The following is a 25,093-nucleotide window of genomic DNA, read 5'->3' as shown; positions in this document are numbered from 1 at the left end:
TGGGTGGCTCAGTGGGTTAAGCCGCTGCCTTCGGCTCGGGTCGTGATCTCAGGGTCCTGGGATTGAGTCCCGCGTCGCGCTCTCTGCTCAGCAGGGAGCCTGCTTCCCTCTCTCTCTCTGCCTGCCTCTCCACCTACTTGTGATTTCTCTCTGTCAAATAAATAAATAAAATCTTTAAAAAAAAAAAAAGAACAGATCATACTCAGATTGTTCTATTGTATGGCAAACTTGTTCCTTTATTATTTTTAAATCACTTTCTTCCTCAATAACCATAGTAGCACAAAATTAATAAAAAAGCAAAATTGATAATACTGATGCCTCTACAATCCTGTAGCTTCCACACAACTTTTAATTAGGAGTATGTGAGAAAATATATATACATTAGTACACACACATACACACACATATTGAGAGACTGCTGATAATGATCTAAAATAGTGGAGTTCTTCTAGTCCAAAATTTACACTACGTAATAATACCACAACACACTGCCATGCTTTAAATGGCAGCAGAGGCAAATTTTTCACTAATTGCACATTTTAGGACAGCAACTCTGTGTAGGTCTTATAGTGTTTGGGGACGTTTTTGATATAAATAGGTCAATGTGGTCTGACTTAAGTGAAACTTATGGATTAAAAAAGAAAAGAAAACAAACCTTCAGATCCTCATTACCAGTCCTCATCTCTCTTAGAATTTTAGAATGACGAAGAGAGACCTTGTAAAAATGGTGAATATTTATCCCAATTGGGTTACTAGAGGGTATCACCTGCGCAGTCAACCAAAGCATCTACTGAAGCTCCACTATTTAAGATTAGAAAATATTTGAACAAGAAATGATCCATTTGCCATGGGAAGACAGGGCATGTTGATGCAGTGGGCTCTGAAGGCTGAAGAAGTTGTGTTTATGCTGTGTGCCATTTGTTTTTAAAATTAAAGGACAATTCTTACTCTGAAGAAGTTGTAGTTTGCTCTGTTTTGTTTTTAGGGGAAGCTTGATTTTTTCCATTTTCCAAGTCTATGCTCACATGTATGCCTCATTTCATGGATAAAGACCCCAAGTTCAGTGCTTGGGTGACCACAGTATCATGACTTCCAGGACCACTAATCTCCCAGCAGTGACATAACTTGAAGGTCCACAGTTTTTAATGAAAACCCACATCCTGGAATGCTAATGCAAAGTATTATGTTAACATGGAACAACTAATTCTTAGAGAACTGTAACATTCATGGAGTCTATAATAACATGTATATTAGCAATTTAGTCTCTTTAAGTTTTGCAACCTAATGTGGGTGAGCAAACATCTGACATCTGGGAGACTTAACAAAATTCTGTGCTAAAATTATAAGACTATGAAACTGAATAAAGGAACATGCTTACATGACTGCTAGGAGTTATTACTGCCGAAAACAGAACTAAGTGAAAATTTTCCATATGCTAATTTCCACTAACAGAAAGTATAGATATAAAATAAAAACCTCTTGCTGTCTCTTAGGATGTTTCTTAGTAGCAGCAATTATCACAAAGAATTCTACAACAGTAGGGGTATTATGACTATAACATAAATAGAAAAAAAAAAAAACCAAGAGGCAAAAATACATTACAGACTGCATCATAACACATATTTGTCTTGCTATTAAGTTAAATTCTTCCAGTACTTTTCCATGATGACTTAATTCATCAATAAATGTGATTCCCATTTGTTAAAGTGAAAACAAAACATTTAGCATATTTTGCCTCCGGTTTTAGGAATGTTCTACATTAAATCTAAATTGACTTTTTTTTTTTAATTTGGTGTTTCCACTTTATCTTTTAAATATGGAGAATATCTTCTAAATAGTTCAGACTTAATTTTGCCAGTTTCTTCTAGCTCAGTTGGTTTCACGGTTTTGTAAGAGAAATGAAGTGCAAGAGTCCATATCCAGTACCCACTGTGAGGCCACCTCAGATGAGTTCTGCCTCAGGTGTCCAGCAGAGTGAAATGAACTGATCCACCTTGAAGAAGTCTGCTCCGATTTGTTAGGTGGTTTGTGTGAAATTCTGCCCCTCGAGGTTTGCACACATTTTCTCTGAGTCAGCGTCAACTCCTACATTCACAAATGAAAAGCATCATGAATGGAACAAGAAATGAGGGGTGAAGGAGGAGAAACAGGTCTAATTGGTTGGAAAAGAAAGGGGTTATTTCTTTCATGAAGCAACTCATTCATGTGACACTTCCTGCAAGGGAAAACCTAGGCTGCTGTACCATTCAGGCATTCTTCCATCTTCATGAGGAAAGGTTTGAGAAAGTGGACCTTTGAGAGGAAATACTACAGACTTCCAAATTGGTGAAAGAACTTCCAGCATCGCTTGGATACTCTGGGTAGGAGGAACTGGAGGAGATGATATTTTTAAGCCTCTGGAGGGCAATGATTAAAAGCAGAAGCAGAAATGCTAGAAGGCTGAGGAATATGGACACATAGATGTAGACATTTGAGAGGTGACCTGAGGAAGGGTCCACTGATGTGGACAGGGATGTGGGAAATAGCTCAAGGAAAGTTCCATTTTCCACGTTACCCGAAAATACAGATGAAGAGTCAGGTTCAGACATCTTTATGGAGGGTCAAAGAATGCACAAGTATGTTAAAAGTCTGTTACAAAGGGGTTAAAAAGGACAGAATCAGCATTTTTTTTTTTTTTTATGATAGCATCAGCAAAGATTGTAGGAAGTTAAATCAGCACAACAAACTTCTTGGTTTTCAGACAAAGGCAGCAGGGGATCAGGTGTCCTCTGGCACTGCAAAAACAAACAACAAAAAAAAAACAGCTGAGTGCATTATTCACAAAATATCACATTTAAACCTGATTTCTAGTTTTCACTTGAAGAAGGGAAAGGAACAAAATTACTTCTCCAGAAATAGACAATGTTTATGTCATTATATTACAAACGATGATATAAAAATGAACTTTTATTTTACCTCCACAGTACCTAAGATGCCAGGATTCTCCAAGGAACTAAAATAAATAAAAAGGAAAATACATTTCTGATGTGCTCCATCTGCTGTGATTTCAACAGATGCTCCGAGTGGATGCTCTGAGAATAGGACCCAAAAAGTCAGCACCAAACCTCCCTTCTCCAGAAATTTAACTCTGCGCACCTCCAGTCCACTAGCAGTATTTATTTCTACCACTTTGAAGAATCACGCCACACATGTAAGTTTGCTTTTTCTTGAATCTTTATAATGTGATTTGTTTCTAAAAATTCATTTCCTTGAAATAAGGGCCATTTCTTCATGTTTCTTCTTGATCTACCTGTGTACCTTGTTCTGCGTACTTTAGTGCTGAATAAAAAAACTTCAGATTAATTTTGAAGAAAAAAAGTTGGATTCCCTTTAAGTGGTAGAAAGTACAAGGTTTGCTGTCAAGAGATGTAGGTTTTGAAAGACCCCGCGTACAGACACCCTTCCCCCAGTTGTTAATTATTTAACCGCTCTTTTGCCTTTTTGTAACCGCTTGGCTTTTAGGGTGTGACACTGGTCTCCTGTTTGAACAAGATATCTTCTGCTAATAGCCGAGGCATAGGCAGGGGGCCACATAGTCACGTAGGCAGGATGCATCTCTGCTGAGTAATAAGGTCCAACTCCCCCTCATTCCCCCTTCCCGCCTTTTTCTTCGCGCGCGCGCGGGTCCTCCAAAGCCAATCCGCAAACACCAAGTATGCCTTTTTCAAATGTTCAAATTGTCAGCCAATCAGCCCTGCCCCATCCAAAACTTGTTTGTACCTGTCTATAAAAATCCTGCACCACCCCGGCCTGGTGTGCTCAGCTAGCAGGAGCTGCTGACCACCCGCAGGCGCCTGCGCTACAATAAAGAGCCTCTTGCTGATTGCATCCTGTGGCAGTGTTGAATTCTTGGGTAAGGGGATCCGCGGGTCTTACAGTTTGAGGGAGGCTTGAATTCCCCCTTTAGCTTTCAGGTGTTGGGCAAATGGCCTACATTATTCTGAGTTTCACTTTTCTCATCTATAAAATGTATAGCTTGCCCCATTCCCTCTCTGTGTTATTCAGGGATCAAGAAAATAGACATGGAAGCACTTTGTGAAGTGTAAAGGTTTGGACCAAAATAAAGTTTATGATGTGTGTATGTGTGTTAATGGGAGTGGAGAAGGAATAATTTTCTCTCAGCCAGGAGACAAAGAATGATCTTTACCATATTCTCTTTCCTAATGTGGTCCCTTGAGAATCACTAGAAGCAAAGCAGACTGACAGGCAGGTAGCAAGCGGGACACCACATGGCTCCCCAGGCTCCAAGTGTGGGTGCAGTGTGTCTCAGACACCCTCTCCTTCATCACTGGAAAAGTCACAGCCAGTTTCTGCCTGGCTTCCAGCCCACTAAGTCCACGTGGTGGTGAGGAATTCAGCCTGAGGGAGGAAGGTCCCTTGGGACAGACTCTTCAAGTCCAGAAAAGATGCTCTTCCTAGCTCTTTATGCATTCAATCCATTTGCTGTAAATTTTTAAATCTCCTTGTGTCAGATGTAGTGAAATGCTAATGTGAAAAGATTCCCTTTGCCCCTGGCTCTCCCTTTTCCCAAACTCTGCCCTGCATTTTATCTTGAAAACTTGCCTTTCCCTTCTGTTCTCCAGATCTAATTAAGGGCTGACTCTTTGAGGGGCTGACATTGGTCGCTGTGGTGGGAGCTGAGCAGCCTTAATGATCCCTGAGAAGGGGGGACACTTCAGCAATGGCTGTCCCTGCTGGATGTCATGCAGGCTAATGATCCTAGTGAGTTCCTCTGAGTAGGCCACATACAGTGTCTTAGTAGTTCCTAGAATAATTTGATTCCTACTCCTCATTATGCTTTGCTTGGTGATTTTAATTCCATTAGGCTGCTACAGGCTCCTAACAAACCTTAAAAAAAGAGAGAGAGAATCACATTGGGACTCAAATGTGTCACACTGATTTGGCAATCCCTTGCCTTTTTATAGCATTTAAATGTCTTAGCCATTCATCTTTAGGGAAAATAGAGTTTCAGAGGCAGCATGATGTATAGGAAAGAAAACTAGGAAAGAAACATTATGGGCTGAATAGAAAGAAATATTCTTTGTTTTGGTAAGAACTCCTAAGTCTAGCTGAGGAAATGGAGAGACAAAAAAATCCAATTGATTTGACAAAAGAAATATCTCATTAGAAGATAAGCCAGGATTTGGGGATTTGGGGCTTCTGCTCATCCTAACTCCTTATACCATCTGGTCTCAATTTTCCCATTATTTGAGTAGTAAGAATTTTACATCCTCTTTTCCTAGCATGGGTAAAGAAGGGACAATGCATTTTGTGTGTTTCTTACAGGTCCTTGGTAGAGCAGGAATTATTACTCTCACTTGAGGAAACTAAGCCACAAAGAGATGATTTACTCAGACTCACAGCTAGATAGTGACAGAGGATGGACTAGACTCCATGCCTCAACTGTGTTCTTAGTTTTCTCAACTGTGATGGGAAGAGGAAAATTATGAAGACTTGCATCATTAGTTCCTATCTGCTACCTACTCTGGGCTAACTCACAATTTAATCTTGGTTTTTCAGTCTTCCTATTTGTGCAGTAACATTTACCTTCCCTACTTTGCTAAGAGGTCCTGAGCTAGTCTGTAAGAACATTTCCATAAGCATCCTTAGAAAATTATAAAAGGCCAGCCCAAGTAAAGTGCCAGTAGACGAGTTCCTTCTGAATGCCTAGAAAGGACAGAGGAACTTTCCAGGTCTCTGCTAGTCCTACAGTCTGACATGTACAGGTGACAGATTCAGCTGGAATTGTATTTATTACCCAAATCTGTCATTTTCTGGGGTACAGGTGGAGACACAGACAATGTCACTAGAGTATCAGCAATTTAGCAGCTACCAGAAGACTTGTTAAAACAAAAGCATTTCTTTATATGTAAATGTTCCAAGAACACTTTTCACATTCTGAAGATCTCCTTCTTTCAGACCAAAGGCCCCCTGCTGAGCCTCAATGGTCTACAGAATAGTTTACAGGAAATGGGATTTAAGAAGATTTGGGGAAAAGATCTGATCTTCTAAGTCATCTTGGAAGAATGGTGGAAATGAACAAATGAAAGCTCATGTCATTATTTGACATTTCTCAATTAAATAATATAAATATTCTCACAATACTTCAGATTTAATATCATTTCCAGAATATGTTGTAATTTTAAATGACAGGCAAATCTGATTTCACTGTTCTACTTTGAAACAACAGAATATATGCACTGTTATGGGCGCCTGGGTGGCTCAGTGGGTTAAGCCGCTGCCTTCGGCTCAGGTCATGATCTCAGGGTCCTGGGATCGAGTCCCACATCGGGCTCTCTGCTCAGCGGGAAGCCTGCTTCCCTCTCTCTCTCTGCCTGCCTCTCTGTCTACTTGTAATCTTTGTCTGTCAAATAAACAAATAAAATCTAAAAAAAAATCCTTTAAAAAAAAAAAAGAATATATGCACTGTTAGAAATCATTTTAATTTGATGGCATTAATTCTCACTTATTGAATTTTTAAAAATTGATAAATCCTCTTTCTCTCTGGTGAACATTTTGATAGTCTGTGTATTATGCTCAGGATGAGGCCAGTTGTATGTGTTCAAGACTTGTGACCATGTGAATGAGGCCAAAAATGGCGCTGTGAAAATGAAATCAAACGGGTGTGTTTCAAGATGATGCTTCTTGGGCCGTTTCTCCAAACAGATTAGGTTTAAAGAAAAGCAGAGAGAGACTTCATCTTAAATGCATAGCCTTGACCTGTCTCAGGGCAGCATCAGTGTACTGTCATTTTGGTGGCACCTAAAGTCACATGGGCATGATGATTCTTTTTTCTGAACCATCCTCAGAAAGTGATTTTTGAGAAAGGAAAATGAGACAGCTGGATCACAACATTATAAATGAAGATCTCTATAAATGTTTTGGTTCAGGGTCAGCCACTTTCCCTTTGTGTCTCAGCATAAAAACCTGTGCTGGGAAGAAATCTACAAAAGACAGTCACCATTGAAGTGAGGAAGAGGGGACCTATACGGTGTCCATGAGCCCAGTGAGGTGGGGAGATGAATAGACAGTATAGAGGCAAACCTGGGGGTCTCTGGTTCCATGGCACTCAGCAGCATGCCTCTATGACTCTTTTGGAAGAATGGAAGCTTTCATTCCCATGGGGTGATTATAAGAATTGTAAGTTTTAGAAGAATAAAAGCATACTCTCTGACGTGTACCTTCATGCCTGGTTAAAAGAAAAAGAGCTGACAGACCCCCATCTCTGAGTCAGTTCACACAAGCCCTACAAGACCTCTGGTGGCCAGTGTGTGGGCAGAGCCTTTGACTTCTATAAAATAATGGTGTATAAAACTCAGCCTAGAATCAGCCTCAAATCTGGCACAGCAATTTCTGAGTTTCCGACCTTTATTCAAAAATGTGTCTATGTGAATAACAACTATTTGAAAGGTTTTTTGTTGTGGGAAACTGGGTAAGTTGCTTTGTTGCCTTATAGACATAAAGAGTGCCCTGGCTGTTAGGATGTTGTGTCAACATTTTATCATTATAAAGTCCTGCTATGTCATTCTCCAGAAAGGCTGTTGTCCCAGACCAACAGTAATGATTTGAGAAAGATAAAGTATTAACACGACATGGTAAAATGTTTGTTTTTGTCTACAAATATAAAATTTGATATTAAAATGTAATGATATATTCTTTCTCTGTAGAACACATAGAAATTAACATTTCCAAAATCTAGTAGGGACCTTATCACATTTAAAGCAAAGCTGTTTTTAGTTCTGCTTAGAAAATAGTATGCTTTATATGAGATCTCAAGCCACTCCTTTAACATTTGCACAATTATCTTCGCTCTTAATGCTTTTTCTTTGGTTGATGAGAGAAGGTTGGTGCTGACATACATACTTCCCATAATTTCTTTTTTCTTTTTTTTTTTTTAAAGATTTTATTTATTTATTTGTCAGAGAGAGAGGGAGACACAGGCAGACAGAGAGGCAGGCAGAGGCAGAGGGAGAAGCAGGCTCCCTGCCGAGCAAGGAGCCCGATGTGGGACTCGATCCCAGGACGCCGGGACCACGACCCGAGCCGAAGGCAGCTGCTTAACCAACTGAGCCACCCAGGCGTCCCTTTTTCTTTTTCTTTTTTTTTTTTTTTTTTTACTTCCCACAATTTCTAAATGTAGATTGTCACTTGGAGTAAAAGGCAAATACTTGCCCATTGGGCTTACAATATTGAAAATAAAGTTTACTATCTTATGTGCTTTCCTTATTCAAAGATGATTCAACCATCCATATATTTGAAAACTGCTCTTAATTAATGCCTTAAGAGGGTAGAACTATATGTGAATTCTGTTTCTTAGTCCCTGTAAGAGTCCAGTAAAAAAAAAATCAAGTAAGGAAATAAACCGAGTCTATCTGTTATTAAATATTGAATAGAGTACCATCTTAGAGAAGAAATATAGAAGATGAAGAGTCTGAATAATACACTAGAATTCATGGATCTAAACTGGATAATGTAAGACAAAAAATTAAAATGAACAGTTCTCTTTACCCACTGTTCAAATGAATGATCAGAAAATATAGTCAGAGTTTTTTCATTATATTTTGGTGAAAATTTTTAAAATGACACAGTAATAGCTTAGTATCAGCTAAAATTTTATCTTAAAATATTTTAAAAATCAATTTCTAGGATAGGTCATTACGTTGCTTTGGATTCAGACCAGTCTCCTATATCTCTCTACCCTGGTGATGACCTTTGTCTATCTGGATTACCCTCAGGCCCAGTAAAATACTTCCTTAACAAAATAACTAAATTATACTCAGAATGCTTTTATGCTCGGTCAGTTATTTTGTCTTAATTCTTTAAAAACTAATTACCCACATAAATTATAGTTCACAAAACATTCAGAATATACCTTTCTTAATATACAAAATGGTGTACTGAGTGAAGTTAAAAAAAAAAGCCTCATACACAAGAAAGTATTTCAAAAGGGGATTTGAAAATGACTGACCATCTTCTACAACCTCAAATGTTAGAGTAGATATGACCTCCCTTGCATTTATATATCACTGTTTTTCTGGAAAAATCAAAGTATTCTTAATAAATTTGTGTTATATTTATATTCCATATGAAGATTTTATGTCCAAAACACTGCCTTAGGAAGAATAATTATTTAAGAATGATACTATTTTAGAATGTTAATTTAAATGGATAATTTTCTGGTTAAAAAACAGATCAAATACAAAGCCAGATATAGACAGCATTTTCATGATTCTTTTATGATGTTTAGAAGAGGCCAGGAAGGGCTCTGTCCTACCTTTTGGGGATATTGGATCCCTCTTGGCTAACACTATGAGTCTAAATCAAAATGAGAAAAGTATCAACCTGAAGGTTGAAGGAAGCAGGAGCTGTTTAAGCAGCAGCAGAACAATGAAAGTCTCTTTTAGGGAGCTGGAGAAAAGGTCACTGGCTTAAACATTTCATTTAAAGAAAAAGCAAAGAGCCAGAGAAATAATGACTTGAAAATCATAGGCAAGGTCGAAATGAATCAGTGGGAGGAAAGAAGGTAAGAAGCAAGAAGGGCCTTTCAGGATGTTACAGTATTTTTAGTAAGGGCTTTCAGGTCATTTCTCTCCCTCCACTCAGATCTAATCATTTCCAGTATTTTAGAGGTGTAATAGGAAAAAACATTTGTTATTCTTGGAGCAGCTAGAATTGGTTAAATCATAGCATTAGTATGTAAAAAATCTTACTTATTTTTGATAAGGCTAGTTCTCATTAAACCATGCTCTTGTAGAAGAATGAAATGGTGATTTTTCCTTTTCTATTGTCTCTCATTCTCCCTCTGCAGTCAAAATAATTTATATCCAATATTTTTTTTTGGTCTAATCAAATTGCTCATAACAGTCCCCTTATAGAGTATGACACTGGGAAAGATTATGTTTTTATAAAATTAATTTTGTGATTAGCTACAATTTTCTTTAAACCTTTACATGTAGACCACTAGGTATCTCTAGTCTACTCTCTCAGGCTCCAAGGAGCTTTGGGTTCCTCTAAAACTGCTGTAAGAGAACAGGGTAGAGCCCAGAAATTTGGTTTCTCAACAGCCATTTGATGATGTCCACTGTAAATCTGAGCAGATTCCTCAGAAGTGTCCTGGCATGGGCCATAATGCCATTCGCTACAATCAGAGGAGAACATGGTATTATATTACTCCCTAACAATACTTCTGTTTGTTTCTACTGCTACCTTCCTCTTTAAATACATATATTCCTTAGTTCATAGCTTATTGTCATCATTGATTCCTTTTAATCTTAATTCCTTATTCCATTTTCTTCCCTCTTCTACAGGCATCCAAGCTAATATGTTTAATGAGGAACTTTCTGTTTGCATGTTTCTATAAATGCTTGTTATTTTTCTGTATAAATTTTCTTATAAATTTTCCTCATCTCATAAACTTTCAATTTATAAGAATGGATATATAGTAAATATTTCATTCACTCCATAAATTAAACTCTAAGCTTCATCTCTACTTAAAATATCTTGCTAATTGAGAGGAGAGGAATATAATTATATAATGTATCTAATTCTCTATTTTTGCACACAGGAATATGTCAAAGACTATCCATAAAATCACATTTACAGGTACAAATTGAAAAAAAATAGTGATGAGACATAGGTTGTCTTTTTTATTTTATTTTATTTATTTATTTTGACTGAGAGAGATCACAAGTAGGCAGAGAGGCAGGCAGAGAAAGTAGGGGAAGTAGGCTCCCCCCTGAGCAGAGAGTCCAATGTGGGGCCCGATCCCAGGACCCTGAGACCATGACCTGAGTCAAAGGCAGAGACTTTAACCCACTGAACCACCCAGGCGCCCCTGAGACATAGGTTGTCTTAAAAGAACTTCAGTATTAGCAAATTATTTAAGCAAGCCACTATCCAGATCTGTCTTTATTGACAACTACAGTCATGTATTTGTTTTAACTAAGGTGTTTTATAGTCTGCTCCTCAAGAAGAGATGGGAATATCACAAATGTATATAAATGTTTTAGGTCTTGCATTTTAAGTCTTCAGTCTCCAGCTCACAAAGTCTTCTATGTGATGACATTTTTAATCAAGGCACAGCATTTACTTGAATTAATGAACCATTTTTCCTCATAATATAAGTACAAATAGAACCTTAGTTGATTACATAGTGTGTGAATTGCCAATCCCTTCTGGATATTAGCCCAGTGTTTAGCATAATATATACATATGAATTTTGCTAAATAAGTTCTCTCATTTTCTAGTCCTCAATAGCTGACAGTCAAAGTACGATGATGCTTTCCACAGTAAAATGAATATTTAAAAAGAATGCTTAGTAATTGGCAGCTTACGCAGGCTGTTTTGGATACATTCAGTTTTGGCCATGTTACATGATTTAGGAGTCATATGAATACTAAGAAAAAGAAATAGAAGAAGGCAGATTTCAAAATCTGTCCCCTAATGCAATGCAATAACCTTGGGCCAATTAAAAGAAAAATCAGCTTTGTTATAAAGGACACTATTAAGACAACTGGAGAAATTTAATTATAGATTACACGTTAAATAACTATATTATGTAAATACTAAACTCCCTAAGTTTGATATAGGAGAATGTTATTTTTAGGAAATGCATGCTGAACTTTGTAGCCATAAAGTGTCATGTCAGCAACTAACACTCAAATGTTTCAGCCAAAAATAAATAAATAAGTAAAAATAGTACATACATTTACATACACATACAGAAAGATGATAAAGCAAATGTCAAAATGTTAACAATTGGTTACTCTAGTTAAAGAACATATAGGTGTCTGTTGTTGTTATTCCTGTAACTTTTCAGTAGATTTGGAATTTCTCAGCATGTAAGTTGGGGAAAAAAATGACTTGTCCCAAAGGATGTTAAGAAAATATGCTTGGGATGCCTGGGTGATATAGTCAGTTAAACATCTGACTCTTGGTTTTAGCTCAGGTCGTTTTCCCAGGGTCACGAGATTGACCTCTACATTGGGCTCTGCGCTCAGTGCAGAGTCTGCTTTAGACTCTCTCTTCTTCTCTCTCTCTCTGCCCCCCACCACACTCTCTCTCAAATACATAAATAAATCCAAAAGCAAAGAAAATATGCTTGGCATAATATGCAGTAAATCAGCTAAAATGTTGGAAGCTTCTAAAGAAACACAATGACAGAAGCCTGATTCCTTAATCTATCCAACGACATTGAAAAACTCAACTATTTGCTTCTGCCATCAGCTCATTATGCCCACTAAGCCATGGGTACTAGGGGTGGAGCATGAGAGGACAAGTTAGAGGAAGTTTAATATGACCAAGAAACTGGATCCATCGTGGTGGGAAATGCTACCTAAAGACCAAGAGTGGTGACTCACTAGCCAGCCTTATTCATGGCTTCACTGTTTGCTATCACCCACTGGTCTGAATCTCAGTATGGACCTCCAGAATCATGGACTCCAATTATGCTCATCTTATATCATCAGTCATCTTCAGAAGTGGCCATGGGCATCTCTCCTATGGTGTAAATATCCAAAGATAAGGAGGCATCTTAGGTCAAGAGAAAATAGATTTCTTTTCTTTTTAATTGAGATATAATTGACATATAACATTATTTTAGTTTTAGGTTAAGTAGGTTCTGATACCAGTTCCAATTGTGAGGCAGAACTAGTAGCCATTCTCCACACCAACAAGCAATTCTAGGAACACTAGCTAAGTGTCCTGTAATTCAACTCAAATCTAACACTGTCTACTGGGAGATAGCTTCAGATGCCACAGGTTGAGGGTTCAATCCTGCAAGACCCTTCCCCTCAACATACACATTTCAGACACCAATCCTAAACCCCAGGATGTTACCTGTGTTTCTGACTGGCAATAAATCAAAGGTTCCCAAGCCCCTCTCCTCCAGTTCAATTAATTTGCTAGAGCAGCTCACAGAACTCAGAGAAACATCTTACTTATTAGGTTACCAGTATGTTATAAAAAGATATCACTCAGGAATAACCAGACAGAGGAGATACAGAGGGCAAGCTATGAGGAAAGGGCACGGAGCTTCTATGCTGAGTGTGCCGCTCTCCCAGCATGTCCGTGGGTGGGTCTACCCAGAAGCTCTCGGAACCCTGTCTTTTCGGGTTTTTATGAACACTTCACTACGTAGACATAATTGATTAAATCATCCATCACTGGAGATTGATTCAACCTCCTGCCCTTTTCTTCTCTCCTCCCTGTTGAACTCAAACTTCCAACCTTCTAATCACAAGGTGGGTTCCTCTAGCAACCAGCCCTCTCCATTAGGTGTGGTTCAAAAGTCACCTCAATTAACATAACAAAAGACACCTTTGTGCCATTCATCAGGTAGGATATTCCTAAGCATGCCATAAGCAGGGAGAAGATGGAATATATATTCATTATAAATCACAATATCACACAGGTGTACAACATAATGACCTGATATTTGTGTATATTGCAAAATGATCAAATAAGTCTAGTTAATATCTATCACCTCACATAGTTACAATTTTTTTCTTGTGATGAGAACTTTTAAGATCTACTCTCTTAGCAACTTTCAAATAAATAATACACTATTATTGACTATAGTCACTATGCTGTACACTACATCCCCATGACTTATTTAATATCTAACTGGAAGTTTGTATCTTTCAATCACTTCACTGATTTCACGCAGCCCCCCAGCACCCCCCTCCAGCAACCTCTAGTCTGTTCCCTATAGCTGACTTCAGGTTTGCTTTCTTTTGATTTTTAGATTCCACATATAAGTGAGATCCTACACTATTTGTAGTTCTCAGACTTATTTTATTTAGAATAATGCCCTCAGGCACAAGAGTGGTTTTCTAATAAGGACAAATGAGGTAGACTCCTGGTGAGAGCCCACAGCTGTCAGTGAGGCCCAGATTCTACACAGGGACCTCAGGAAACAAAAGCACAAATAAACTAAGTACAAGTTGGAGACTATTTAAGGCAGCAGGTGTCAGATAGGCTTCAAATAGTATGTTCTGCAGATCAGAACTCAAAATTCTTTAAAACTCTTAAACTAGCAGCCACCTCCCTAATCAACCTGGTTTGGGTGAGTCCTCTAGTGTGGCAAGATGCTAAGCCTGACCACAAAAACTCTCTTATAGTCCATGGTCCATATTTTATGAAACAGGGGCCAGTGAACAATTTAGAAATTGAATCATCATGCAAAATGCAGCTACAAATGAAAAAATAGGGGGCACTGATATTAATAGAGCTTTTGCCAGTTATCACCAATTATATTACTGCAAATATAGGTAGGTACCCTAAAATGATGAGTACCTGAGGAGTCAGATTTTAGGCAGGGATTACATTAAACACCAATCCTATAAGGAGACAAATTGCTCTCTTATGACTCTGAAATTACTCATCTACCAGGATTTCCAGGTATACCAGGGAGGGCAGGGGACAGAACAGGACATTATGTCCTTCATCAGGAAAGCATGTTCCCATGTTGGATTTCCCATGGTCCTGCTAATTCTTGCTTTGAATCAAATAGCAGAGATTGCCTTAATGCTCTTTCTCTCTCTTTTTCTGTTTGTCTCTCTCTCAGGCGGTACAGTAAACTCAAAAGTCTGGCTAACAAAGAGAATGTCTGCATGTTCCTTGTAACATGGAACAAAATGATATGGCAGGCTATCAAGTGTGGGAGGAAATCAAGTCCTCAGCAGCTTGTTGTCATTTTAGATAACAACTCAAGATGAGAATCTGTCAAAGACAATAGGGAAGCAATAAACAAGTGTGGGCTCAAATTCTCCCAGAATGTTTTAAACTTAAAAATGTAAGGAGGTGGGGGCACCTGGGTGGCTCAGTCAGTTAAGCATCTGACTCTTGGTTTCAGCACAGGTCATGATCTCACCCCACGTCTGTCTCTCTGGTTCTGTGCTCAGCAGGGAGTCTGCTTGAGATTCTTGCTTTCCCTCTTCCTCTGCCCCTGTCCCCCACCACATACACCCACCCTTTCTCTCTCTCAAATAAAATAGTCTTTTTAAAAAATATAAGGAGATGTAACTGAGAAATAATTAAGAATTATAGAAAACAGATCACTGAAATAGTTATATAGTCTTCTAAAAATATAAATAAATACAGTTTTATTCAAGGAAACAATGTGTATCTCTTATATGAGATTTTTAAAAAAATATTATTTTTTTATTTCTTTTCAGCGTAACAGTATTCATTGTTTTTGCACCACACCCAGTTTGTCCATTATCAGAGTGGAGCTCTCTACCTTACCCTTAAGGCTGTAGGTTCTGTGGTTTTTATTCACTTGTTGGAATAGCTTTGGTCAGAAACATATGTTCACACATCGCCCACTACTCATATCTAGTCTTTAGTTCTCTTTTATTTTAATGGTATGGGCTGGGATGTAGGGGGCATATCATGCCAGAAAACTTGTGGGAAGTAGAGGGGAAAAAAAGAAGGTGATAGGAGCATTCCCACATCATTGTGGAATGGGAATGTCTTCAGAACATGATAGGCAGAAGAGGTATACCCAGGATGTTATGTTGGAGAAGGAATGTCTAGCACAACAGTTTGGGGAAACAGTAGTAACAATGAACAACAGTCGCCAGTATTTATTAAATTAAATAAAAGCATGTACTAGTTGTGTATGTGTGTTCATGTGTACATATGGTTATTATCTAGTTAATATCTATCACCTCACATAGTTAGAGAATCATACTTTGTATGATTTTGTATTAGTCAGGAGAAGGTAGATTAGGCTTAAAACAACAAGTGTATATTTTCTCTAATCTTCACCGCTCTTTAAAGTAGTTATTATTATCCCTCATCTTTCTTTAACAGATGAGGAAATTAAGGATCAGAGCATTTAAAAGCTTACCCCAAGATCATCCAGCCACTTAGAGGCTGGACTGGAATTCAAATCTATATCCCTATATCTCCAAATGCTCTGTGGTCATTTCGTTCCTTCTCTCCAGGGATCCTGAGAGTAAAAGAGGGATAATTTTAAGACTTGTGGTCATTCATGCTGTTCATATGTCTCTGCTGTTCCTTCCTCTTTCCAGACATGTTACAGGATTACATGTTCCCATCACCTTTGAATTTAAGGTGGCCAGATGACTTGTTTTGGCCAGTGAAATTTGGGAAAAGTGACACATCACTTCTGGGTAGAAAATGTAAGACCCCATGTGAGATTTGCCATGTCCCTTCCCTCTGCTGTAATAATTGTGGGTAAATATGGGAAAGCTTCCATCCCAGGTGAACTGAGTGAACACCTTCAACACTTGCTGGCTCTATTAATACTTAGTGGAAACAATTAATGCACTTGTTGTTTTAAGCCTAATCTACCTTCTCCTGACTAATACAAAATCTTACTATACTATAACAGTAGAGGTTATGCTGGATATTCGAGAAATTGACTATAAAGAATTCAAATTCTGAATATAACTGAGAGTTGCAAGAATTGTCTATGTAATATATTGAAACCCCCTTATGGCACTGGTGAGAAAGAAGGTTGTATAGGATGGGCTAGCTTTAATTTCATGCAAGAGTAAGGTTTATAAGGATGAGAATTAGCTCCTGGGACAGCCAAACATATATTCCCTTGCAAGCTGGGGAGTGTTGAGGTACTACTTGTGAGGACAGTCCTGACCAGCTGTCACTTAAACATACACAAATAGCTTCATGTGGGAATAGGTGAGAGAGAGTGAAGATATATTAAGAATAACTTATTACTTCTAATGGAAAAAAACAAGTAGTACTGTCAAATTACACAGGTAATGAGACGTGTTGCCTTTGGTTTTGAAAAACTGTATCTTTTTGTGCATTCATTTATTCATTCAACAAATACTTGTTTGTTAACTATGTATACGAAAGTGATAAAATAGGGCGCCTGGGTGGCTCAGTGGGTTAAGCCGCTGCCTTCGGCTCAGGTCATGATCTCAGAGTCCTGGGATCGAGTCCCGCATCGGGCTCTCTGCTCAGCAAGGAGCCTGCTTCCCTCTCTCTCTCTCTCTGTCTGCCTCTCTGTCTACTTGTGACTTCTCTCTGTCAAATAAATAAATGAAAATCTTAAAAAAAAAAGAAAGTGATAAAATATCACCATTACACACAAGAGTCTATTGCACATAAAATTTTTACAGTGACCATCTTGAGTAAGAAATCTAAAAGATCTTTCCTTATATTATCTGTGCTATGTTAGTATGTTTCTTTTAATCTGGCCACATGTTACTTTTCCAGTCTCATTTTTTTTCCATTGTTCCTAAGATTGATCGTCAATTGTAGCAACTATTCTTGATTTCCCAGAGTTTTTTTTAAAAAAACTCTTCTGTATGCTTAGTCCTTGTATTTGTACATGTCTTCTCCCTAATTCCACCCAAAGCCCAATTTGTCCATTCTTCAAGACTCTACTCAAACTTTCCCCTGCTCTGTCTCATCTGGTTATTCACTCATAATACAAATCCCCACCGACTTTCTCTATGCAAATTCCTGGCTCCTACTGCATTCTCATGACAATTTCTGGACCTTTTTACACTAGCATTTCTCACATTTGATTATACTTACTCTATTTGTTTACCTGTTGGTCTAAAGCTTTGATGGACTATGAACTCCTAAAACCAAGGACTACCATTTCACTTATCTTTATAACCATGAAGCAGCACGATGTCTTATATAAAGACATTCAGTAAGCATCTGTTGGATGTTTGCATGAATAAAATAGTAAAGGAATGAAGAAATCTGAAGCTTCTTGGAGAGGTATTCCGTATTTGTTCTATTTGGGGATATAGTAATATTTATTACTTTGTATTAATACTTTGTAATTAATACAAAGTAATACATTGTATACAATGTATTACTTTGTATGATTTTGTATTAGTCAGGAGAAGGTAGATTAGGCTTAAAACAACAAGTGCATTAATTGTTTCTACTAAATATTAATAAAGCCAACAAGGGGTGACGGTGCTCACTCAGGTCACTTGGGATAGAAGTTTTCCCATATTTAAACAATTACTGCAGTAGAGGGAAGGGACATGGCAAATCTCACATGGGGTCTTACATTTTCTACCCAGAAGTGATGTGTTACTTTTCCCAAATTTCCCAAAATTCAAATAAAAGAGTATTTATTATATTAATAAATATAGTAATAATTATTGAATGAATGAATAAATGATCTCATATAAAATCAAATCAATTACTCAAATCATAAGTACTCAATATTAAAGAATAATGATATAATGATGAACACACCCTTAATCTTTTAAGTTATGGCAATAAAATTTATAAATTTAAATAAAATTCAACATACATTTAAATATAAATTTAAATTTATAGTTTCAGGTTCCAGAGCAAACTCTGAGCATACTTTTTATCAAGCAGCCGTGTCTTTCAACAAAAGTTTTATTTAGTCAAGTATTCACTGAGATAACCAAAAAAAGGATGGAGGAATCCACTATAAATATTGAAACTCATCACTGTGAACATAGCTGAGGAGTTATAGTAAATGTATTTTGAAGCAGTATTGGGCTAGGAAAATAATCCAGACCTTAGCTTCTTAGAAAAATAATAAAAGGAATGAAAACACATGAGCACAAATATTTGGTTTTCCTTTTCATTCATTCTGGAATGGACTTAAAACATTTATCATGTATCTAAGTTATTCCTTCTTTCCCTATGGTCTCTCTGAATATTACCTTTCCTCTATTAAAAAAAATCAAATAATACCAAAACAAAGATTAAATAAGCAACCACCAAAGGAAAGCATTTTTCATAGAATTGGGTAGCTGGAAGTCCTTATAAACCAGGAAACTGAAGTCTCTAAAAGTTAAGTAAATTAATTTTGAAGGTTATTGTTCATACACCTTTTGGAAAAGGATGGCAGAAAGAGATAGCTGGTGACCGAAACCACAAATTAGGAGCCCAGGATCCTTTTCTGGTTCCAAATCCAGTCTATACTCAGAGCTGAGCTGGGTGGCCAGCAAGAAGTAATTAGATGAAAAACGCGTTATTCAGTATCTTTTGTTATCCAGAGGTTAATTCATCATATGAATCAAAATATGTGCCAAACCGGGTCCAAAACTGATAGGGATAATAAAGAAAAACGGGACAGAAGGAAAGAGCTGGTCTAGTGCCAGACCAACTTTGTTGGCAAGTAGTCCTTTTGAAGGTCTGAGATCCCATCAATAGTCCTCTGTCACTTTAAAAGTCACAGTGCCCTTAATCGTGTACTTGAGTGATGGAAATTGAGGTCAACAAGCTCACCAAGGACTTTCTCATGAGGAATAGTTAGAATGCCAGGTTGCCAAGGTATATGAAAGCCATCAAGGAGAGTATTAGTAAAAACATATTTTTTGACCTGGGTTCCATTTACAAGGGTGTTTTCAAATTGAACACATGAATCATAAATTATATACTTATGACTTTGTGCACCTCTCTATATGACTGTTAAACATATAACAAATAGGTTTTTTTTTTAAAGGGCAGAAAATATCATGTGCCAGGCATATAAAAGATATTCTGGACCATAGCAAAGAATATCTCCTACTTGTTGGGTGAATTATTTGAGTGCTTCCCTTTTCATCCAAAAATATATGGTATTGTAGGCTAACAATATTACTTATATTCTGATAATTTACCCCATGGGAAAAATCAGACAAGTGTAAAGATACATGCACAAAGACGAATTATTCTGTAGCTAAACATTGGAGCGGTCCATGAGTCAAGAATTGGTTAAATAAATGGTAGAAGAGTCATGCAATGGAGGACTGTGATATAATGAAAAAGACTACATTTGCTAGTATGGAAAGATGCCAGACATGTATGGGCTAAGTCAAAAACATAGTATGATTCCATTTATATAAAACAACAACTAGCACGACTACTACTAGGTGCACATACACAGTTTTAGAGGCATGCAAAAGAAAACTAAACTGAACAAGGTTGTGCACGAAGTTGTTAACAGTTTTTGTTAGCAGGTGATCTGGGTATGTTTGTTTTGTGCATGTCTCTGAATTTTGATACAAAGAAAATATTTGTTTTATAATCAGAGAAAAAAGCAATAAAAATATTTTCATGAGAAAAAATAGAAATAAAATTTAATGAGAGCTTATGCAGTGAAAATGCAACTGGTTTTTAAGCCTGGAACTCTTTCTCCTCCCTCTCTTCTTTCCCTCCCCCCCATCACCACTCTTCCTCCTCCTTCTTTTTTTTTGTACTGCATATATACTTAACAAAACCTTTGATTTGGTTCATATGTACCTTTTCTTTCAAAGTTTAAGACTCTCTGGCTGAAACAGGAAAGTCAATCTGTCCAATAGGGCTTAATTGCTCTTTGTATTATATTTGCATTTTATGGGATATCTGAATGTTTTCTTTAAGAAAAGAGAAGAGTAAATCCAGCTGCTATAATCCCGGTCACAGGGAAATTGAAAGTGAGCAAGAACCAAACCAGTTTAATTGGCAATAGTTAATAGATTACCAGGCAGTTCTAATCAGTACCAGACTAATGGCAAATTAATCAGGAGAGCTGCCATTCTGGCTTTCCCTGAAGAGTGAATCTATGTGTTGAATGAATTGTTTATTGCTTTAACTGTGGTGTAAGTCATCTTCCTTTCATTCTGAATTTGAAACAGGTTCTTACAGCCACCTTATCCTTTTGTTTCTCATCAAAAATTGTATTCAGGTCTGTTACCATAAGATACCTTGTTTAACAAGTATCAGAGGCTACAACTTCTATATCCTCTTACTATTATCTATAACAATATCAAAAAATCAACAATATCAACAACATCAATGGCATCAACAATCAAGCCCAGAATGCAAATTATAAATCTGGACTGACTGATTTCCCATGTATCTTAATGGATGAGAATTTAAAAACTAGGAACTTAGGAAATATTGATGATAGTCTATCCTATTCCTGATATAAATTCAGAGCTTTGAAATACTGACACTGTTTTAGCTGGGTTGTGCCATTTCATGCTTAGAGATTCTGTAATTTATATAGGGCACTTGACTATTCAGAATCTCCATTTTTTGTCATTATTGTTGCCAAAAAAACTTAGACTAAACAGTGATTATTTCCTGCCTCCAAATGTGTGCAGGAGCATGGATCCTATACATAAGGAACTCCTGAAGGAGCCATTCTGTATCTTGAGACTGAGCAACTCAAAACACTATATCCCATGGACACATCTGCCACAAATCAGAATCAGAACAAAAGGGATTCCATCACTTGGCTTACTTGTCTGCTACCATGTATCTGAAATGATCAGTGAATGCACAGATAGTCTTCCTGAGTTCTAAGTCAAAGGCTGATCCACATGTGTGTGTATCATGGACTTCTGCACCCAAGTCTGTGGCTTGATTTCTCTATTTAGATCTGTTAGCTAAAAGGAATCCTGCCAATTCATGCACTTGGTTTGAGCTTTTTCTTTATTAGGTTCCCTATTCCTTTAACTAACTTAAAGGCTTTTTATTTTTTAGCTGTCATTAAGAATCATAACATATAATAATAAAAGTTAAGCCTGTGATGCTTTATATTAACATAGTAATACGTAGTAGTATAATAATGCAATATGCTCCACACATGTCTATTTGAAGAAAATGGCATTCTTCTACAATACTACTTTTGGCTTCTAGTTTCACTTAACAGATGTTTACTGAATGGCTCATGGGTGCCAAGAGCCAGGCAAGTGGGACCTACACAGTGCCTGACGTCAGGACCTTTTAGGAATGTATTTTTCCAGGTTCTTAAATTACTATTTAAAAAACCCAAGTGAACAAAACACAAAAATTCAGTCATAATTTTACATTTTGCTTCTCTCTAATAACAAATTAAATATAAAATTATTTAAATAAAGTCTACAACTTTTTTTAAAAAAGCATATTAAAATACAGAGATGAAATAATACAAAAGGGAGAACAGCAAGCTTAGAGAATAGAAACTAGATCTGAATAGAGGTCAAATCAGAGAGTTTTGCTTCTGATGGGTTAATCTTTCATTCTCATAATAAGTGAATGACTCCACATTACTTAATGATCAGTGTGATTAATCATGCTTACCAATCAGCTGTCATCCTTCATTTGCCCTGATTTTTTAAAAAAAAAAGGAAAGAAAAAAAACTCTTAAGAAACCTGCATATAGGGACGCCTGGGTGGCTCAGTTGGTTGGACGACTGCCTTCGGCTCAGGGCGTGATCCTGGAGTCCCGGGATCGAGTCCCACATCGGGCTCCCAGCTCCATGGGAAGTCTGCTTCGCTCTCTGACCTTCTCCTCGCTCATGCTCTCTCTCACTGTCTCTCTCTCTCAAATAAATAAATAAAAAATTTAAAAAAAAAAAAAAAAAGAAACCTGCATATAAATTCTCTAATGGGTTTGATGCGACATGTCATCACACCATTATTTATCTCTTAATTCCTGACAGGCTTGTCCACAACATAGACATCCAATAAAATCTGTTGAATTGAAATTACAGCAAGGAAAATGGAATGGATCTTACCTTACATGAAGCTGCTTTAATGAGAACCATGAACCTGTGTCAAGCTCTTCAGAACACTCTGCCTTATGTAAAGAAATCAAAAATAATAAATGCATAAGCCAAATAAATAATAAGCCTTAAAATAAAAATACATAAATGTAATACCCCACCCATTTTCTGGAACTCCATATTCCCAGAATATTTCAGAGGTTGGCAGATGGTTCTCCATCCCCACCATGCCCAGCATGTGAAGGACACGTCCTGTGGGAGTCGTGTCAGTGCAACTCGGCTACAAGGCAGACTGACTAATATACACTTCAAAAAGCAATTGCAGTGAGGGATCAACTAGGTGCTGATTATAAAGTGTGTACATGTAGGAGCAAGATGCCTCTATACTTAGTGAAATGAAGGATTTTAGTCACAAAATAGATTTAAGAATCTGTAGGAGCTAGATTACAAATAAGTTAAAACACTCAGATTAGTTGCATACCACAAGCTGATTAAATATGCCCCCCTTTCTAAAGGAGGGTGCATTGGGCAGCTAGACTGCATTGAGACAAATCTTTTAAGAGAAAAGTATCACTTATCTTGCCTTTTTTCCTGTTGATCGGTTGCTGTGTGACAATGAGTCTAGAAAAATCTAAAGAAAAAAGCTCCTGAGGAGAACGATCTTGAGCAGTGGTCTCTCGGGTCTCTCTGCCCATTTCGTGCCCTTTGCACCTGTAGTGTGGACCCGACCAAATGCAATGGCTTTGAGAATGTCCAGAGCCATCCAATGCAACTATCAACCACAAAGAACCACCTAAGTACTTCAACACTTTAGAAAAAAAAAATTTTTTTTTCCAAAGGAAATTTAACAGGCAGAGGAAATAAAGGTTAAGAAAAAGACCCTGCCTCTAGAGTCTGACACCAAACCGAGCCTGGTCGGCCCCAGACATCCAAAGGCAGAAAGCGCGCAGGTACCGCCAACCTGGCCCCAAGCTGTTTCTGTGAATGAAGGGATCCTTCTGCTACCCGGAGCGGGCCACATCACACACCTCTTTCCTAAACACGAACTCAATTTGCCCATAATCCACGCATCTCGACGGGGAAACACGGGATTCCAGTAGCTGGTGCAGTTTTCTACTAGGTTTTTCGGGAACTCGGAAACTGACGCTGGGGAACACAAGTGTTCAGCGCCAGGTAAAACTTCCCTGGATCTGAAGCCACTAAAATGGGTGGAGAGACTCGGGTGAGCACCGTTAAGGTGGAAAGCATGCAGTGTGCGCGTGGCAAGTGCCCAGATAGGCGCAAAACAAACAAATGACCGCACATACCACAAAGGCAAAAGCAAACAGAATGCACCTAGAAGCACGTTCTGCAAAGTGTAGAACTGTCTACGCTTGCACCCAGGAATCAATCTCTACAACAGCGGACGCGAGGGCAGATCCTCCGGGCTCTGTGTCGGGGACTGAAGCGGGTCATCTTGGGGCTACGGGCACTGCGTAGCCCAGGGAAGTCATCCCGAGAATCGGGAAAGCCGACCTGCGGAGGTTGCTGGGGGCCATAAAGGACACGGCCGGCCGCAAAGGAGATAGATTCAGGGGAGTCCAGAGAAGGAGCCTCCCTTTGGGAGCCAGGGAGAGTCGGGGGGAGGGGGGACGGCTCCGGAGGGAGTGGAAGCTCCGGAACTCGAGGCCGCCCCAGGAGAGGAGTCGGGACGCTCCTTGCAAAGGGCGAGCCCTCCTTCAGCGCTCGGCACCTCGGGCGTCCCCGAATCCCCACTCTAGTGCCTCCGCTCGAGGGAGGCTTCGGGAGCCTCTCACTGACCTGCAGATCCTGACGTGCCGACCTCCCCGGCCGCACTTCAGCACCCCGGGTGAGGTTGGGGCCGCGCTGAATTCCTCGTAGGCGCCCCTGTCTCAGCTATCCGCGCCCGCGAAGCCGTCCGCGGGAATGTCGGGCTCAGCAGGCGGCGCAGGACCAAAGCGCACTGGCGGGCAGCGAGCGCAGCTGGAGTGAGCCCCGGGGCCGCGGAGTCCGCGGGATCGCGGGTCTTTCCCCCGCCCCTCCGGTCCGCACAACCAATGGCGGCGAGCCGGCCCCCTCCTCGCCGCCCCCCAGCCGCTGCTCTGGCAGGCGCTTGGCTCCAGGACAGCAGCCCCGCTCGGGCGAGGGAGGAGCTTGAGCCGGTGTTGGAAAATCCTGGAGGACGAAGAGGCGTTCGCACAGGGAGCCCCATCTGGGGAAGGCAGGTGTGGTGCCGTTAACTTTTGTGTGTGGGGGGGTACGGGGGTGCAGTTTCTCTGGAGACTCAGAGACCTCTCAGCAGGCGAAAGCATATACTTTATGCCAAGTTTCTACCCCCTCTTAAACGTCTATTATGAGTTCCACGCAACCCCCACTACAGACAACGAGTCCATGACATCAAGTTCAGCTCTGAGCTGCATGAGGGCATCGCCTCATCCCGTGGTGATGCTTCCTTACACGCTTTTCTCTTCTTTGCCCTCTGAGTCCTCTGCCAAATCATCAGATGAAATGAATAGGATTGGAGTTCCATCACTGCCAGGGCAACCGACAACCCTAAAAGTCCTTACTGGGTAACTGGCTTAGAGAGAGTCATAGAC

The 25,093-nt window shown here is 38.9% G+C and overlaps 1 protein-coding gene across 4 annotated transcripts; it reads right to left on the bottom strand.

Annotated features, from left to right (window-relative positions):
• Positions 1 to 215: 215 nt before the first annotated feature.
• Positions 216 to 24,477, bottom strand: SERTM1 (serine rich and transmembrane domain containing 1). Of its 4 annotated transcripts, none has more exons than XM_044249599.1 (3): positions 24,297 to 24,477; positions 22,509 to 22,570; positions 216 to 2,774 (listed from the first exon to the last, which is right to left on the bottom strand). In XM_044249599.1, the coding sequence occupies exon 3, from the start codon at positions 2,586 to 2,588 to the stop codon at positions 2,265 to 2,267; it is 324 nt and encodes a 107-aa protein (XP_044105534.1). In that variant the 5' UTR covers positions 2,589 to 2,774; positions 22,509 to 22,570; positions 24,297 to 24,477; the 3' UTR covers positions 216 to 2,264. The 4 variants fall into 4 exon arrangements, with proteins under 4 accessions (XP_044105534.1, XP_044105535.1, XP_044105537.1 ...); XM_044249600.1 differs by having other exon boundaries at positions 22,509 to 22,566; XM_044249602.1 differs by lacking the exon at positions 24,297 to 24,477 and adding an exon at positions 23,832 to 23,854.
• Between the last annotated feature and the right edge of the window lie 616 nt (positions 24,478 to 25,093).

This window comes from Neovison vison, chromosome 5 (assembly GCF_020171115.1).
Source record: "Neovison vison isolate M4711 chromosome 5, ASM_NN_V1, whole genome shotgun sequence".
Classification (NCBI taxonomy): Eukaryota; Metazoa; Chordata; class Mammalia; order Carnivora; family Mustelidae; genus Neogale; species Neogale vison.
This window is presented reverse-complemented; position numbering and strand designations above follow the sequence as displayed.